This window comes from Cydia fagiglandana, chromosome 23 (genome assembly GCF_963556715.1).
Source record: "Cydia fagiglandana chromosome 23, ilCydFagi1.1, whole genome shotgun sequence".
Taxonomy (NCBI): domain Eukaryota; kingdom Metazoa; phylum Arthropoda; class Insecta; order Lepidoptera; family Tortricidae; genus Cydia; species Cydia fagiglandana.
In genome coordinates this window covers 984,949-1,005,121 of record NC_085954.1, presented here as the reverse complement: position 1 = coordinate 1,005,121, position 20,173 = coordinate 984,949, and the positions used below count along the sequence as shown (strand labels likewise).

The 20,173-nt window shown below is 37.8% G+C and overlaps 1 protein-coding gene and 1 long non-coding RNA gene across 2 annotated transcripts in view; one reads left to right on the top strand and one right to left on the bottom strand.

Annotated features, from left to right (window-relative positions):
- Nucleotides 1-20,173, top strand: part of LOC134675845 (protein stum) — a 90,601-nt gene that overhangs the window by 48,732 nt on the left and 21,696 nt on the right. The window contains exons 3-4 of the mRNA XM_063534147.1: nucleotides 14,482-14,615; nucleotides 14,994-17,436. Of these exons, the coding sequence (XP_063390217.1) occupies nucleotides 14,482-14,615; nucleotides 14,994-17,436 (2,577 nt within the window). The remainder of the gene's footprint in view (nucleotides 1-14,481; nucleotides 14,616-14,993; nucleotides 17,437-20,173) is intronic.
- The window catches only part of LOC134675956 (uncharacterized), a 178,759-nt gene that overhangs the window by 138,457 nt on the left and 20,129 nt on the right, over nucleotides 1-20,173 (bottom strand). The gene's annotated exons all lie outside the window — the stretch shown is intronic.

The window sequence follows — 20,173 nt, the reverse complement described above, 5'->3', positions numbered from 1 at the left end:
CTTTGCGTGCAAAGTTTATTAAACAACTACCCACTTACATGATCTTTCTGTTTTTTACAAAAAGTGTTAAAAATAATAAAAACATTCAGTTACAAGCTAAACAGGTTTTGTCATGTTTCTAATGAAGATAATTGGCTGCAAGAAAGCGTACTAAACGAGCAATTACGTCCTATTCTGTGTAATTTCGTGATACGTAGACGTAATATAGCCAAATTGTGGGTCAGCATTCGTAGAGATTGGGTAGTAACCCAATACGTAGGTAACAATCAGGGACTTATACCTACCAATACCTACAATCAAGTAATTTAAGTTGAAGGTATATCACGTAAATTGTAAACTACCAATCAGCTAGGTAATTGTAATAATCAATCAAAGACCAATCTTATATTGAAAGTCGGTACCTCCTACGAACAAATCAAATGAATAGAGGCAATTAAACTAATTAGGTACTGAAAATAAAAACATTAAACAGTATTATAAAAACAAATTACTTACAGATTTAGATTCGATTACATAAGATGGTAATTAACTAATTATAAACCACAGGCACTGTTATACTTAATTCTCTAAAGAGAGAAATGTACGTTCATGAGTTCATGTTAAAGACAATGACATAGGTATAATTCGTTAATAAAATATACCAAATACACGATTTTATTTTATTTCGGGGGTTGCAACTATCACATAGCAAAAGTTCTCCTGATCTAAATACGGTACAAACCCCTTTAAAAGTATAGTTATATAGTCTATCAAACAACTTTGTGAACTTTGTCAGTAGAAAAAGGCGCAAAATTAAAATTTTCTATGGGACGATAACCCTTCGCGCCTACATTTTTTTAAAATTTGCCGCTTTTTTTCTACTGCCGGAAAGGCTTGACAGACTATATATAATTTTCCACACTTTTCTACGGTAGAGTCAGACCGAGAAAAGTCTGCAGCTATTTTGATAGCCCACGCAGCACAGGTGTCATTTTAAACGTCAAACTTCTATGAAATTATGACGTATAAATAACACTTGCACTGCGTGGGCATCAAAATCGCTGCAGACTTTTCTCCATCTGACTCTATAACCATAGTTGCTTTCATAGACAATTAACTCAACACATCAACCAATTGGCGCCAAATTACAAAATGGCGAGTCGATAATTGATAACGATTAATCGATTCAAGTGTGGCAACAGATGTTCGCGTGTACCACAATCGATTAGTCATAACACAAATTGTAATGCAGGCCCGTTGCGGTGCGAAATTGTGCCAATTTAGCAAATTTTGGATAAATTTGAAGGTCGAGAAGGCAGTCATCACGTTAGGTGCCTAGTTTTTAATCGGATAAAATAAAATAATTGTTGCTTCTAACAACTGAAAAATATTCCCCTATTTATGTACCTATAGTATATTTTTATCTTAACGATTACCTGCCCTATGTACAAGTATTAAACTAATTTAACTAATAGCCTTCTCGGCGGCCAATAGTAAAATCCGCCAGATAATGACATTTTTATTAGACTCATGTCCTATTACGTAGAGATAGTGACTGTGCCAATTCTTGGGATTAGAATGCCGAGCGGACCACGAGCTCCCTAGTGAGTGGGACAACGCTAGGAAAATGATGATAAGTAGAGAAAAATAATAGAAAACCGCTAAAATTATCCAACGTTACCGGGATTCGAACCAAGAACATCCATCAGCTTCGTAGGCCGTTAATACTTAACTTCATTTAAAACATCGTTCACATTTAAGTACCCGATTCGATTATAATACACCTAAGTAGTTTCTAACAACCATTATACTCCCCACAACAAAATGGTAATCAACAGGTGCTCATTACATTTCCCAACGTTTTGAGTGATTGAAGACAACAGATTATAGGTAGACGACCACGCATAGATGCCGTTATAAAGCGTTTACTAAGACCGCGAGGTCAACATAGGCGCTCTTTTACATGTGAAAGTTGTGAAATACCTACACTGCATCCTACACAGTTAAGTAATTAGGTAAATAAATAGGTATTAGGTATATATTATGGGATAACCTTACACAATACTGAGCCCCACAGTAAGCTCAATAAGGCTTGAATTGTGGGTACAAAGATAAATACGTAGTACTTACGTAGAAAACATCCATAACTCAGAACCCTAGTGTAAATAAATTTCATTCGATATCGTGACTAATAGCGTTGCGTTATGTCTTGGGATTCTGAACAGCGCGCCAAGCGGAACGTTTTGGGAACTCAAAATCCTATACAAAATGACATTTAAAGCAAACGTCACGCTATCGAATGAAATTTACACTCTAGGAGTACAGGAACAAATATCTGTGTTCGTCACACAAATTTGCCTTGACTACTGGGATCTAAACCCAGGACCATCGGCTTCATAGACAGGGCCACTACCGACTAGCAAGACCGATCGTCATATTTCATTTGGCCTCTATAATTGCGCTTAATCTTCACCTCGTACGCACTTAATCTGTAACAGATGCATCCATGCGCCCACGCATGATGCAACTATACTCGGTATCTTTTGGTATTTAAATAAAAGTAAATAGACAGGTAATCAGTGGGCCCGTTTATAAATAAATATTAAAACCGAATGATTATTGAAAACCAAGATTTTTAGAGCGTTGACTCTAGCTTTTCAGGAAGATACACTACGTATCAGTAATTTGTGTTAAATTAAAATAATAGTTACAGGCACTTTCAAGGAATTTAATAGTCATGGTCCATAAAAGCGCATTTCATACAGATTCTTATAACTCCCAATTGCCACGAAAATGCTAAGAAATAAACATTGTGTAGGTAGACATTCAAAAACAAAATGCAAACACATTAATTAAGGAGAATAATTAAAGTTCAAAAGTTCATTACACTTTAGTTTCTCGGCCATGGCCTGATAAGACTGATGGTCCTATAATAGCTCAATAGCTGCATCCTACTGCGCATCACATTGCCTAACCTCAAACAATAGATGCATGTAGGCATGTGTGAGAATTAGTATGGGCGGGTGACTCAGTGCTTGGGCTGAAGGTAATTGGGTATTAAGAAAGTGGATTTGATTGATTTGTATTGTCTTGCTGGTTTTCCTTAAATAGTTTTTCCATAAAGGCTTTGAACTTACAACGTGAACTTTTAGCCTTTTTAGAGCTTTAAGCTGTTGGATAAAGACTAGTTGTCATGCCATGTGAGAATAATTATCAGGAATACTTTAGTTCAAAAACATGTTTGACCAGATCCAGATGTAGAGTTTTTGAAGACCGAAGGTAAGTATACCTACATTTTGTAATAATGGTCAACCTCATAGAGTTTCGGGTTTTAAAGAATCGGCATTAAGCAAATATGCTTTTAACTATCAGTTAATTGGTCAGATAGGCAAGCTAATTCCAAGACTCATACAAGTCCTTATTGAGATTATTCCGGTTTCCTTACGATGATTTACTTTACTAGTAAAATGAGTGGTAAAATATCAAATGATCTTAAATTAGTAACTGCAGTTACTTACCAAAAGTAAGTGAGATTCTCCTAATCCAACCCACGTAGCTACATCACATCATCTATTGTTTTAGGATACTCGTAAAGCCGATTAAGCAATATACCTGATGCTAGCAGGCACAAGTGGGATTGTAGGATGCACTCAGCTATTATTGGACCATCATCAGGCCAAGGGCAACATTCATTTGAAATTATCATAATTTGATTCTACGGCTTATTGTTATTAATAGACAGACAGTTTTGGGTTTTGTGCGTTCATTTGGTTGGTCTATTTGGAAGTGATTGTAAAATATGATCGCGATCGATTTTAGGATTGGGACGGTGTTCTATACTATCTATAGGTATGTATTAAAAATTTTATCAATTTCAAAATATGTAAGTCTTAGATGAAAGTACTTACTTTTAACAATGTCGTTTACTGTTGACTAAACCAATTTTCAGAAATTACTCGAGTTATAAAATCAAATTAAATTTAAACTAAAAACGAATACTAACGTACACCTAAAAAATTTATTATGGTATAGACAAGACATTATGGTATAGAGAAATTATCATTTTCCAATCCAACAAGCGCTGGTGGCCTAGCGGTAAGAGCGTGCGACTTTCAATCCGGGGGTCGCGGGTTCAAACCCCGGCTCGTACCAATGAGTTTTTCGGAACTTATGTACGAAATATCATTTGATATTTGCCAGTCGCTTTTCGGTGAAGGAAAACATCGTGAGGAAACCGGACTAATCCCAATAAGGCCTAGTTTCCCCTCTGGGTTGGAAGGTCAGATGGCTTTCGTAAAAACTAGTGCCTACGTCAAATCATGGGTTTAGTTGTCAAGCGGACCCCAGGCTCCCATGAGCCGTGGCAAAATGCCGGGATAATGCCAGGAAGAAGGCAATCCAACACGGGCAGCACCAATATCTAGACACGCGGCAGCGTGTCAAGCCAAGTTCAAGCAATATATGTTACAAGCCCAGTTTGTAACATATATATTAGTTCTAAAGATTCACTTGTAATGCTACAAAAAATATCGCTTAAAATAAACTTCGTTTACATTCTAAGCTAAACTCAACTCGACGCTTATCGAACGTAATCCCTTTCGGTGAATGTCGTGAAAGCAACTTGATATCAACATCAACACTTAGAGTAACAGTACAATATTTTAGTACCAAACACTTTTTATGAATATTCAAATAGTTAGACAGAATTGGTGCACAAATACATGCCAAAAGGATGTTTTCACTTACTAGTTTATGTCTTTTTAGGTAAATCAAATCGAATCACAGTTCAATTAATCTATTGACCTGTTTGAAATTGTTGTAATTTTCTGATTATATAAGCCGCCCTAGGTCGGTAATTAGCACAATACTTACGTGCCTACTTATGTTGAAAATTTAAATTTAAATACACGTGCGAAAAGTAGGTAATTCGCACTTGTATCGTAATGTACTATTATGACACCCCTCGCACTCCGTTTGTGCCACTAATAATATAATAATAAGTAATAATCTAAATTATTACAAGTGCGATCCGTGCTTGATTCAACATCGATGAATTCTCATCTTGGAAGTATAACTGCCGTATTCGAACTTCAAGATATTCACAAGAGACGACACGTACTAGATCCATTCTAGATACGTTATAGTTTAGATATCAACTAGTCCTCTTTTGCAGCACAATTCGGGCAACCAATGTCACTTTTACGTTAGATAGAGTAACATATCTATTAGAGGTGAATTAGGGTTAATAGGATCTCTAAGTCATATCCTGTGGAAATCGTTCAAGAGTATCCCCAGAATCGCGCAAATGTCAAATTTGACAGGTTAGATCTTAAACATATCGTTATCGTATCTTGGTGATGTCTAAAAGATGTCTAATAGAGATCTATTTCAAAATCCGAATCGGGGCCCTAAGTTTCTATAATAATCGCTGTGGTTAAAAAGGAAGGCTTACACGCCGAAGGAGGGCTGCGGTTCCTCACTTATAGAAAGTAGAAAGGCTCTATGTTGATTAATTATTGTACAAGCCTGAATTTATATATGTTATTAAATATGGTTAAAAAGGGCTGGGGAAATTAGAACGGCGAGTTATCCTAAATATATACGATGCAAGTCGTTGATTTCAACGACATATCATTTTATGAAGTAGTCTAGTGCTAGACGAGTCTAACATAACTAGGTATTTATAAATACGAATATAAATTTTCTCCCAAGGCTCAAAAAAAAATTGCCACTGATATTTGAACCTTTAGTGCAGGGAATAGAGTTGTTTTTTAATTGTTTGAAATTTTAACGAAACAAAAGAAATGCAACTCTGTTCTCCAATTGAATATGGTTTAAATTTCATCGAACTGAAGAGGTACGTATAGGTCCTTGGGCCTTAGGAGGATATGACTCGAATAAGTTTAGTTGACAATATTTGTTTGTTTTAAAGTTGCTATTTGACCCCCTCGTGCTAAATATTGATACCCGAGCTAGCGTAAGATCCCAAAATGGAATCACGAGCGTAGCCAGTGGTTCAAAAATACTCATGGGCGTCGCCAGGGTTTCAAGGCACGAGAGGTTAAACAAACTTGGGTACCGAGTGAAACAACATTTTTAAAAGCAGAAGATGGTGTCCCAAGCGACTTGCGACTGGAATAGTTGTAACGGCAATAGATTTTATATGTACCTACTTGTATTGTATCCAATAATATAACACATGGCAAGTGCAATGTCCATCAGGTCTACAACCCGCATGCTCGGTGCGCGGAGGGCTGTAATTGTCACTGAACCGTTTAGCCATAGTGCGTTCAATCGGCGCGGCCCAAGTCATAAGAGTTACGGTCCGATTCGAACTTTATGATACGTCAGTTAATAGGCCTAGAAACGATATGGATTAGGTACTTATGCCAGTGCCAAATGTGAAGTTTCTTCAAACAAAAACGTCACGCAGATTGGCTTGTGAAGAGCTAAAGGTTACCTCAACTTAAAACGCTGATTATATGTATCGGCATCAGTGGCGATGTGTTTATATCAGGGACCGGAACCGGTTACCTTAACCGGGGTTTTTCATAGGGTTATTTTAGAAGTGGTTATACAAACCCCTACCATAACGGTAACCGTCTGATAAGGTAACTTAACACTTTGTTTCGCTAACCGTATCAGATCGAGTTAACCTCTGTTACCGGTAACCGAAATAAAAACCCAGTCTATTCAGTTACCTCATTATAAGGTTTTTTTGTTTTAAGGATATAGGGTTCTAAATTGGTTGCAAGGACCTTTACCTTAGGATTTTACCTAAACACAGAAATTAAACTCGGTGACTTGTACAGTCGACGTCAAAGATATGTTTACACTTTTCGCCTTATTACAAAGGAGTAAGGTGCAAAAGTGTAAACATATCTTTGACGTCGACTGTACCTAACGCATATTAGGTACTAAGTACTGAAGTATCTCATATCTCATGTCAAAAAATCCTATTCCTAATAAATGTATTATAAATGTAACTCTACTTCAGAAAAAACAGAAATAAAGGGTTGTTAAACCCTAAACAAAAACATCCTTAGAAAAAAATCCATTTATAACGGGACATTTGAGGCATTAAAAAACCTAGTTCTCGCTCCCGCTACCGCCTATGCCCCGCTCGTGCGCACCCGCGCGTAGCGGGCGAAAGTGCACACGTGCACGTAACCAGTAACCACAGCCCTACTTACGAACCGTGTTTAGGTACAGACAGCAACACTCCCAGCTGTACATCGGTGGACCTTATTACAAAAGGCATAAGGGGTCATCCATTAATTACGTCACACGAATTTCTAGGTTTTTTGACCCCTCCCCCCTCCTTGTCACACTTGGTCACATTTGGAAAACCCCTCCCCCCTAGTGTGACGTCACATTTTTCCTACGAAATCGCCAAATCGAATTAAGTAAGTACCTAAGTATTATTAATATTTTATCAAAATATTTTTGACGATATAAATATTAGTAATTTTATAACCTAAAACTGCTTAGGAAAGAAAATTAAACGAATAAAAACGATTATCGTTTTAAAAACTTGTTATTTAAATGTACAGCGAATAAAATAATTTAAATAAATTTTCGGTTACTGATGAAGTTAAAGTGACGTCACAAAGTTTGTGTCTCCCCCCTCCCCCATGTCACAATATGTCACATTTTCTTGACCCCACCCTCCCCCTAAACGTGTGATGTAATTAATGGATGACCCCTAAGGTCCACCGATGTACAGCTGGGAGTGTTGCTGTCTGTACACACTTAGCCAACAATTTTAGTTAAACATTATTACAACAAAACTAAACATACATACGTGGGCCCTACTGAAAGTTTATGGATTCTGATATATGATGGCTCCTCTACACGATGGGCCAACGCCGGCCACTCCAAGGGACGCATTTATGCGTTAGAGGGAACAAGTGATATTGTTATCTCATTCTACGGCATGGCTGCGTCCCTTGGAGTGGCGCCGGCCATCGTGTAGAGGAACAATGAGACTACTTATTTTTTCTAAGCGGCCAGTCCAGGAATTTTCAGTACGCCTTAAGTAAAACTTAGATTTTTTTTACAGATTTTTTTTGTATGTAAAATATTTTCCTTGACTTACTACAACAAAACATCGTGAGGAAACCGTAATAATCCCTATAAGGCCTAGTTTACCCTCTGGGTTAGATGGCCAGATGGCAGTCGCATTCGTAAAAATTCTCATCATAGCGGAAGCAGTTATAAAGTTGATCCAAAAAATTTTTATTAAACTATGAGCTTCATCACATATGTTCCTTGAGTAATTCTAAGCATTTCAAGCCTCAGAGGCAATAAGAAATGTGCGTCTACTCGGATTTGTAATGGATTCAAACTTTCAACCCCTTTTTAACCCTGTTAGGGGATGAATTTTACAAAACGCTGAAATTACTTTTCCTGTCTTTTAATAATATCCCCAAATACATAGATTCAAGTCCCGCGTTCGAAAATTTTTTTGATAACCATACAAACTTTCGACCCCTTTTTCACCACCTTAGGGGATGAATTTTCAAAAACGCTGAAATTAGTTTTCTTGTACTTTAATAATATATCTTTATGTTAAGTTTCAAATTCCTATCTTAAAATAAAACTTGAACCCCATACACACTTTGATCTCCTTTTTAACCCCCTTAGGGGTTGAATTTCTCAAAATTACTTCTTATCTCGTGTACAATTTATAAATGTAATCTAGAGTGCAAATTTCAAGTTTCTATCTTTTGTAGTTTCGGCTCTGCGTTGATGAATCAGTCAGTCAGTCAGGACACTTGCATTGTACCCCACCCTCCCCGACTAGACGCACGCTTCTTTTTGCCTCCCAGGCTAGAAATGCTTAGAATTACTCAAATATCTGATGTGATGAAGCTCATAGCTTAATAAAAAATTTTTGGGTCATGTATGGCAGCGATACATAACTGATTCCAGTATCAGTTGCATCATCGGTTGCATGAAATAATTGCTCTAGACTCGGTCTAGCTAGAGGATCCCTAGTCTATGGTAGGACCATATGTAGGTAGGTACTGTAAATAACAGTTTGTTATGAATTTGACATCATGTCCACGAATAGAAGTTATTTTGACTGCGACAACATAAATTATCTATAATTTAGGCCGTTTAAGGTCGCAAACAATAGTTTTCATTTTCACACACATTATTGTTGTAATTCGGCGAGCAAGGCTGGATCCTTGAAGTTGACGCTAAGGGGTTGGCGGGGTCAGCGAAAGAAATTATCGCCTTGCGGGACGAGCTTTCTTTTCGTTCGGTAATTTCAATAAGCATTTTGGCAGGTTAGGATCTTTTTACAGACATAAGTAAAAATATTTTATTACTAAATGAAATGTAAATAGGTACAGAAATTTACAAACTTATAACTAGGTAAATATTAAAATTAAGAGTAGGTATTATATGCTATTAGGCCATAGGTACCCGGCTAAATGTACCTAGCACGCTGCTGGCGTTTCCTCTTTGCACGGCTAGCGAAATACGCTTATACAGACACATTTTTGAGTTGTTTGAGACGTAATACAACATATTATCGACTTAAGGTTGACTCACGCTAGACCGGGCCATGCCCGGGCCGAGACGTCCGCCATGTCATTTTCTATGACGGCTGATCGGTGATCACGTGGTGCTTTCCATAGAAATCGAAGCTCCGGAATCTCCGGCCCGGCCCTGGCCCGGTCTAAAGTAAGCCATCCGTAATCCAAGTGGTTAGGATTAAATGTACCCAATATGCTGATATAAACCACTGTAGACTACGACTTGCCTATAATGCCTATATATAGTTCTTTCTTTGAATCATATATTAAGTCTCTCATAACTAGGCTACTAGGTTTCAATATTCACAACCGAAACCGACCAATAAGCTAAATTCTAATTACCCGCGATTCGTTCCATATCAAAAAAGTGTTCACTCGACCGTCTCGATCAAGGTGATGGCTCCATTATACCGCTTAAGTATCGATTAGTTGAATTATCGCTTTTCGCGGGCAATCAACTAATAAATAACTACATAATGTTACTATAATCTCCGTAATTGGTTAAACATCTTGTTTCACTTTTGCATTTAATTGAGCCGTAATTGGTTAATGTTTTTATTGAATTGACTTGACTTTGACCTAATACTTTTACTTCACCAATGCTTTAAATATATTTTTTATGTTTACATGTTCAGGACTAAAAGGATATTAATTTTAGTTTCATAAAAACAGTCAAGAGCAATGTAAACGGATCACTCCGGGGTGATACCTATAGGCTTCGTCACACAGGCGCGTTTTCCGAGCGGTGCGTATAAGCGAGGCTCGCCGCTTTACATATAAAACGCTCACTCCCCACCCGGATAAAGCGTCTGTGTGACGGAACCTTAAATGTAGATTTTACCAATTTAGCTAACAGTTGTTACCCGTATCCCGTATGCACGTTCAACCACATCAAGTGACTTCAAAAAAGTTAATTACTTATAGTTACTATACTAACCGACCGCCCCCGCCTATCCCTTCTACAGACCGAGGTTAACTTTTTATATCAGATTTATGGAATTTTTCACATTAATTGCGGCAATACTACCCAAAAAGCAATGGGTAAATTTAATTATATAGATAATTGTTTACTTAAGTGATTCTCTTAAACATTCCTATTGTCGAAATTAGCGATTCAAAAACCTCCCTCTGTCGAAATTCGCCTTAGCGCTGGTCAACCCCCCGAGGTCACTCGATACTCGCCGCTCGAACCGTCACGAGACTCACGGGCACATAACGATTAAACTATGAACCTAATACGGATTACATGCGATGTGGAACATAACTTTAAGACGATATGTATAAGTAATAAGTTATTTATTAATTTGTACCTTCATGTATTGTGCAATAAAGATTAAAAATAAATAAATAATATTCTCTACCGGTGATTGACACCTTTCCAAGTTCGATTAGTGATTATTCTGAGTTTTTTTATAGTTTTTTATATATGTCCTATGGTAAGCGGTTACTGTAGCCTATGGACGCCTGTAACCCCACGCCTGTCAGCCACTATTAAGCCACCGCACCCGAGTCACGACGGTACGGGTCGAGATTATATTTTAATAAAAATAATTAGATTTGTTTGCCAGTTTAAGTCGGCTATCTAAATACACATTTTTACATCACACGAAAGTTATAACCTTATAAATTGTAAATGTAGGTACCTACTTGTAGTAGACAACTGTGACATAAATTAAATGTGTGGAAGAAAATTAGCTTTCGAATATTTTAATACCGCGCTTACACGCACATAGGTATGTACAAGGATAGAATTAATGTTTTTTTTTAATCTTATTTATTTTATAAGCCATACAGGTTATGATTAAGTCGGCTTAATTAATGATACCTACTAATGTTTCTTTTTTTATACCTGTATACTTATAAAACAATTAGCGTAAACATGCTTAAGGAGATTAAATACCCATAACACTAAACTGTACTGTTTTAGGTACATAATATTATAATATGCATTATATCCACGATACATACGCATATATAAGTAAATAACAAAAGAATAACCTCACGCCTCACGCGTAATGAATCATGTACGAAAATCCCACGCACCATAATGATGAAATTTATGAAACAATCACCCTAAGAACGTCTGACTAGAGTCATCAAGACTTTTGACTCACTCTTGACTTTTGACTTTTCAAACTTGACTCACTAATATGTAGGTCACTACTTATCAAGTTTGACTCACTACTTCGCCCATAGTGGACTGTAACTACAAAATGACGGCGAAAATCAAGGTAAAGAAAACAGAGAACAAATAACATCCGGCAGAATGGGTGCTTTTATACTTTACAGTGGTACCCACACGGCAACGACACGATTGTCGTCATGTTAACCTCGTAAAGGGGTATCCAGACGGGCCTCATCAAATCGGTTCATTTGATCAGGAAAATAATTGGCACCAATCTCATCTAGCGTCCAAACGTAGGTACATGTTAAAATAGCAACTCAAACATCCCTCGACTCGATGACAGCTAATGTCATATTTTTTAATCTGTGGCAACTTTCTTCTTGCACCATGACTGGATAATGTTAAACGTAGCTCTGTACTATTTAATTAATTAAATCAATAAAACAAGTATAAATAAGAAAAGTATCTTTAATTGAGTGGTAACCTGCGCCCCATAACAATATTTCATCAGTACACAATGTAATCACCAATTTTAGAACTATATTAAACAAACGCACGTACAGATCCTTCGTTTATTCGAAAATTGGCATTTTCGTGTCCGCACCTCCTGATTCGATCGGGCAATTTAATCAGATTGGCAAAAAATTGACTAAGGATACGCCTTAATGCCCAATGTGCATTACAATGTACACTCTGTATCAATTTAATTCGAAACTTTCACAAACTGAATAAAGTACAATTTCTTTTGTTTCATTGTTTTCTAAAACAAACGAAAGTCAGCCTAGTCTACTATACACCAAGGTTCAAATTAAAAATAGGGAAACTTTGTATGATGGGTCTTAAGAGGATAAAACAGATTGAAAAATGTGTTCCAAACTGTCCCAAGGTTTTTAATGTTTTTATTTCCATTCCGTTATCAATTTGCATAGACTTTGTATGATAGTAGATAACTTAATGGAAGGAACTAAAAAAAATGGAAATTTTAGGACAATTATTCCTCTGTTATGATCGAAAGAGCTCGTGATTTTGTGTATGAATGAATAAATAACATAAACATTCGTAGCGTATCGTGCCCACATTTTTTCACCTTATTACCAACGGATTAAGGTAAATAAATGTATAAGTATTTATGAACTTGACTGTACAGCAGTACAGTAGCCTCCTGAGACTAAAATGTACATTACAATGTACATATTCATGCAATGCAAATTTGAACCTTTCATGAACCAAATAAAGTAGAATTTCTTTTGTTTCATTGCTCTTTAAAACAAACGAAATTCGTTCTAATTTACTTATAGAATAAGGTGCAAAATAAATATTTGAAAACTGTATATGGTGGGTCTTACGTGGGTAGAATAGGTACTATTACTGCACAAAACAAGTCCATAACACAGACAGAATACAATGAAGGGGTGAAGAGATCCCATGAATTCACCTACCAAGGTGAATTCATCTTTTAAGGATCTCTTCCCGCTAACATTTAAGCAACTCAGAGATATTAACGACGCGATTTGGGAAATGAATTAGAGATTCACTATCTTATCTTAAAGATATGTTATCTTTACTATTTCATATCTAGTGAATCTCTAATTCATTTCCCGAATCGCGCCGTAAGTGTAAAGAGTTATTGACGTGTACGATAGGTACACTATATATGCGACTGTAGGTATACAATCTATTACATACATACAATCTATGATAAATCGTGTCGTTATCGTGTCTGAGCACAGTAAAGTATAAAAGCGCCGAATGAGTCGCTGTCTTTAATTTGTTTGTGGAACTGATAAACACGAGGGTTATTTAGAGCACTTTTGTTTGGTTTGGGAATTAGAATTAATTGAATGACGATTTAGTTCGAAGCGTTTAGGAAATGAAGAGTAATTTACTAAATTAGTTTGTATGAATAATAGATTTAGACATTCATAATTTTGCCTTCAACTTTAACATAACACCATCTTGGAAATATTTATACTTCCCGTTCAGGCTAATCTAATTTTTTAATAATTTAAATGAAATAAAATCGACAAACACTACGATCTGGTTCATTACGAGTACAAGCTTTTATTTAGTTTCACCTGACCGTTGTCTGTATGTAATCAAATCTTGCAAGTTCAATTTGATCCAGTTCTCGGTTTCCGATTGAGCTGAAATTTTGCATGCATGTATAAATCGGATGACAATGCAATATTATGGTACCATCGAGCTGATCTGATGATGGAGACAGGAGGCGGCCATAGGAACACTGTGATGAAACACCGAAACCTAATTGTGTTAGGGGTTTTTAGAATTGTCTCGATGAGTATTAGTTGTCTGTCGTAAGAAAAGTACAGTCAGCGATAAAAGCTTGTACCAAAAATGAAATTTTTGCCAAAAACTTATTTTAAACTCAAGACAAGATTATCTTACTAAGACTAATTTATCCACTATACTGGGTTTCAGTTTAAGGATGATTCACGCTAGACCGGGCCGTGCCCGGGCCGAGGCGTCCGACATGTAAATATTTATGACGGCTAATCGGTGATCACGTGGTGCTTTCCATAGAAAACGAAGCGCCGGAAGCTCCGGCCTACCCCGGCCTGGTCTAGCGTGAGTCATCCTTTAGGCCAGGGGTCTCCAAACTCCGGCCCGCGACGCGTTCCAACCGACACCCAAAGCGTCCGGCCTGATAACCTACTTTACTGGTGACATGACACAAGAGATTCGATCGCTGTCAGAAAAAACAGAAGTATATTCTGGTATTAGTTGATTAAGTATTAGTACTATGTACTTTTAAAAATTAATTAAGTACTATTGAATCTAGTCAAAACAAAAATGCTTCTTCTCTTTCAGCGTGGTGCCAACGGCGAAGCGGAAAAAAGAGTCATCCTTCGCGATAATAGCGGAGACACCCGTCGCTTCCCGCCCTTCCAGCCCACGCTCGCTTCCCATCGAGACCAGAACGGGAAGGGTATCACCCTTTAAAGGTACAATACATAAAGTCAGAAGGTGACTCAGATTTTTTAGTAACTAGCCTCATATTTATTCTGTTTGCATTATAATTAAGTATGCACAAATGCAGAAGAGCCTACTTAACCTTGATATAAAGATATCTCCATAGTTAATATTAATAATATAATATCTAAGAATTAAGTTGAATTCTGGTCATACATACTTAAAGTGAAAGAAAACTTTACATTAGTGTGATGTCACTTCATCACTTGATCAAACATTTAGATTTTATATCACATGTATTTTCTCTCTCTCTCTCTCTCGACCTTGCTGAACCCAAATTACAATCACTTACAAACTTACATATATAATACCAGTAGCAAACACTATTTCAAAGTCTCTTGTTTTCCCAGGACGGGGCTTCAGAGAAGAGACCTCCCGCCACAACACCCCGCGGACCTCCGCGGCCAACTCTCGCGTCAACTCTCGCGCAAACTCTCGCGCGAACTCTCGCGCCAGCTCTCCAACGCGCAGGCGCACCAACTCCCTCTCTAAGGCGGACAAGATGGCCGCCGCCACCCTCGCCCCCCTCGCTCTAAGCAGACCTCACTCCCCCCGGAACTTCCTCAAACAAAACATAGAAGAAGTCAGAGAATTAAGTGAGCTGAACAGAGAAAAGCATGAAGCCGAAGCAGAACAAAAGAGAATAGAGGAAGAAGCGGCGTTGTTGAAAGAAATGGGAATTCTGGATAAAAATGCAAGCGCTGAAGTCATAAGAAGCGTTGTTGGCTCTAGAACAACATCAAGATGCAGTTCGCCTAATAAAATCAATTTGAAGAGCAGATCGAGCTCTCCAGTTGCTATTCTTCATTATGAGAACATACCTGCTGATAGTAAAGAGTTTGTTAATGGGACTGATGGACTTGCTAAACCTGTGACACATATGTCAAGAAGGACAGTGTCGAGATCGCAACCGCAGTCTAACAATGGATCACCTCAGCATTCTAAGATCCCTAAGAGACAAAGCTCCGTGTCACCTAAAAGAACAGTGACCGTGCGCGATTTTTCAAGCTCAAGGAAACCTGTTGAAAGTAATTTAAACAGGAGTCAGAGGTTTATGTCAAATAGTACAAGTAGCATACATGAGACGATAAGGATTGGAGGGGGAGTGCATGACAAAAGGAACATGAGTAAGAGCACTCAGCATTTAAATGTAACTACAACTGTCAAAGGAAAACCACCGATTTCCCCCGGAAGGGGAGGACCTCCTCCTTCTAACAGACTCATCAATGCTAAGCGATTGTCGCCCATCGTTGGGACTCCAAACAAAAGCCCCACGGAAGACCTGAAACCAAGCTCTGCCAAAACGCCAAAACCTTCCCCGTTAGCCAAGAAACCAATCAAAACTGCCGGTAATACGCCTGCTACATCTAGATTGAATTCTAGACAGCCTAGCAGAACTGTAAGCAGAGACCCTAGCCCGGAGAAAAGACGGCCACTCACTAAAGTCTCTATTTCCTCTAGACCTCCATCCAGGCCTGCTCAGACGAAACCCGTGAATAGGACACCGAGCACTCGATTGACTCAGAAACCTAATGTGACTAAACCTGAAGTGAAAAAACCTATAAATAGAACGAACAGCATGAAAAGTTTAGTCAGAACACCCAGTACAAAAACATTGAATGAAAAACCACCCTTAGTTAAAAGGGAGAGTAAAAGAGATATCAAGCCTAAAGCTCAATCGACTCCTAAATTAAATGAAGTCGGTATAAAGAAAGACCCTGTGAGAGAAGAAACACTACGTAGTGCAAAAAAAGAACCTGCTAAAGTTGAGAAAGCTAAATCTGCTAGTATTAAAGATAAAGTAAAAGACAAGGTTGAAGAAACTAAAGTTGAACCAACCGTTGCCAATACATCGACGGATAAAGATGACATCAAGTGTCAAGATAATGAAACGCAATATGAGAAGATTGTAAATGAAAATGGTGAAATAGTGCTTTTAACGAAGAAAAGTGTTATTTCAATGACAACAGCTGCTATAACTGCTCAGCCGTTAGACGTCGTCACAAAAGTTACGAACCAATTACCCGCTGCTTTTGAAAAAGCGAGAGAGAAAGGTATTTTCGAAAGACACAGTTCTAAGGACTCTCTAGCGCCTAAAGATGAAGATAAAGAAAGAGAAAAAGAGAAAGATATCGCTGAAGAAAACAAAGTTACTGAAGATAAGCCTGAAGAGAAAAAGGCGCCTAAGCCAGCTAAACCTGAGAAGAGTTCAAATTTCATGGATGATAATATCAAATTCAAACCTTTACTGCCACCTTACACTAATCCCCAAGTGGAACGAGTGAGACAAAAGATAGATGACATCCTTAAGACACCCGAAGTTTCCACTGAAAATATATTAACAGCTGCTGCAATAGCTGAAAAAGAAGCTAAAAGCAAGGCTAAGAACATCGCAGATAAAACTAAAAACGAAATAAAAGAAGCTGAAAACGAAATTGCAACGAAAGCAGCAAATGCTAAAGACGACATTGTAAAAGCAAATGACAAAGCCGTTACAGAGATTCGTTCTGAAGCGACTAAGATTGTAAACAGTATTATAACGCCAGTCGAAGAGCCTAAAGTAACAGAAAAAGTCGAAGAAGCCAAAAAAACTATAGAACCTATAGTTATGGTTGTTAACGAGAAAAAACCGAGTGAGATAGTTGAAACGATGAGCGAGACGCTGGTTAAAGGAGAGCCGGAAGTGGAAGTGCAGAGTTCTAATCTGTCTTCTCCGGGGGTGAACAAGATGGCGGTACAGAGCAAAATGGCCGACGGAAACGATTCCGACAAGTCGACGCACAGCAATGGAGGGTGAGTTATAGTCATACAAATATATTTTAGAGGACTAATATTTAGGTACTCTTTTAAATGAAATGAAATGCTGTAGGTACTTCGCTCTATGCTTAGTCATATTCTACAAAATTATGAAAATTTCTGTATCAAACTTTATTATTAAAACTAACTAAATTACTATTACTTAAGGATGACTCACGTTAGAACGGTCCGGGTCCGGCCCGAGGCTTCCGACGCTTTAGTTTTCTATAGAAAGCACCTCGTGATTACCGCCTTTCATAGAAAACTTCCTTCGGCCCGGACCCGGACCATTCTAGCGTGAATCATCCTTTATTATATTGTAGTTTCTGTAGCCAAGGTACCAATACTACCAATGAGCAATGGTATACTACCAATGAGTTTTTTGAACTTATGTACGAAATATCATTTGATATTTACCATTCGCTTTTAAGGAAAACATCGTGAGGAAACCAGAGTAATCCCAATAAGGCCTAGTTTACCCTCTGAGTTGAAAAGTCAGATGGCAGTCGCTTTCATAAAACGAGTGCCTACGCCAATTTTAGGGATTAGTCGTCAAGCGGATTCCAGGCTCTCATGAGCCGTGGCAAAAATGCCGGGATACCGCGAGGACGAATAGGTAAAGTTTCTGTAGCCAAGGTTATTGACGGCAGACGTCTATAAAATCATTACTTACATGCCCACAAGCTGTTAACTATTACCCACAGGAGAGAAAAATGTACAGTTCGCGCGAACACACTAGTTTTCTCTCCTGTGGGCAATAGTTAACAGCTTGTGGGCATGTAAGTAATGATTTTACCATAGTTCTCTAAATAAAAGGAGGACAGTTTTCTGTTTGACCCATTAGGGCTTTACTCAATTACCCTAAGGGACTGTCCATAAATTACGTCATCGATTTTTGACGATTATTGACCCCCCCCCCTATAATCGTCCAAAAATCATGCTTCAAATGACCCCATTTCCTCCTACTTCATGCTACCGTCATCCGATGACATCGAACCAGACCCCCCCCCCCCTAATTTGAAATGACCTAATTTATGAATAGCCCCTAAGGACCTTCATCGTAATTGACTAACCTCATTTAAATTCATATTAGACAAACAGTATTACAGAACACGGAAATCAGCCATAAGTACGAGTAAATTAAAGACAATTATTCCACATTTTATTGCGCAAAGACAACTTTCTTCCTCTAGAGTGTTTTCTCTATGCCTATTAAGTTTGTGAAAATGCCCCAGAGAGTGCGGTCTATTGTCTGTGGGCTATCGTTTTCATCAAGGTAGAGACAAATATATAATAAAGACTGTCAGCCGTATTCGAACAATGGGATACGTCAACATGGGATACATTTCTTCAACAAAAACGTCACTTTTGACACTTGTTTGACACTGACATATCTAATCCATATCGTTTCAATATCTAGTATTTGACGTATCTCATTGTTCGAATACGGCTGTGTACTTCATAACAATATCAATCTGGTCTTATCTTCAGCATAGCATTCTGACATCCGGCTAAATTATTACTCTACCTTACCTGTAACTCCGTCTTCTTATAATTTACTTGGTTAAAAATCCTTTTTTTTTAAATAATTGATATTTACTAATAAACAATGTGGTATTTTTAACAATTTAAATTACTACAATTGAAAATAAATTTCATTATTCCTGGAATAATCAGTATACTAGCACCACAGTCTATACAGTCGTTCGACGAGAAGAGGCCTGGGTCGCGCGCACCCGAGCTGCATACATCGCTGTCATCGCATTGTTAGTAGCTCGGTACACGTCAAAGGCCGTCGGACCTATGTATTAACTTAATATTAAGTCGTTAAATCGTTTATACGTTTCTAAATAAGTTATAAACATCAAACCAAAACATTAATTATATATTTTTCTATTGACTTCCCCCTTAAATATTCATAAACCCACTACAAACCTCAATAGGGGCTGCAATGTTCTGCCGCCAGAGTGCAGCACTACCGACTCAGTAAACTCATAGAATTATACAAATATACATGCTGGGCCTTAAACTGTTTTTTGACAAGTTTTCATACACAATAAAATATGACATTGATGCATCAAGGCGGTTTGTTAACAAGGGCCTACCGGTAAACGCGAAAATCGAAATTTAGTTATCTGCCGGCCTAGCCAAGGTTACAATCGCTATCGCTTCGACAGCGAAAAGCATTATGTCTCTCTATCACTCTTCCTTATGAGTGTGACAGTGACAGTTGCGTTTCGATAGCTACGGAGCGTAAGCGATTGGCATCTTGGCTACGCGGCCTGCCTCTTTATCGCTCGAATATGCAAGAGTGATAGAGAGATTAGATAACGAAATTTCGATTTTCTTGTTTCGCGGCAGGGCATGTGTCAATGTGGTTTGTTTACTGTATATGTGTCACAAAGGTGCCACCTACGCAGAGCTTTGTTAATATATATTAGCTAATAATCCTTTGTCTTTAATCTGTCATTTTGACAAATAATCATAAAACAGGCCCGTAAAGTTTTATGGGTTTGTATGTAGATTGACAATCTTTATCATTTATCTGTCTTTAATAAAGGAATTACACTGTTTGTCTGTGGTTGCGCTCGGGTGCAGGTGGAAAAAGATACTTAAATTGTTTATTCGCGGCTGGTGCACAGACGTTGCATGCTTTACTTCTATTGGCTCATACTCAAAGAATTTGAATTAAAGTTCTGAGGGCCTAACGCAAAAACGAAATTTAAACTATGCC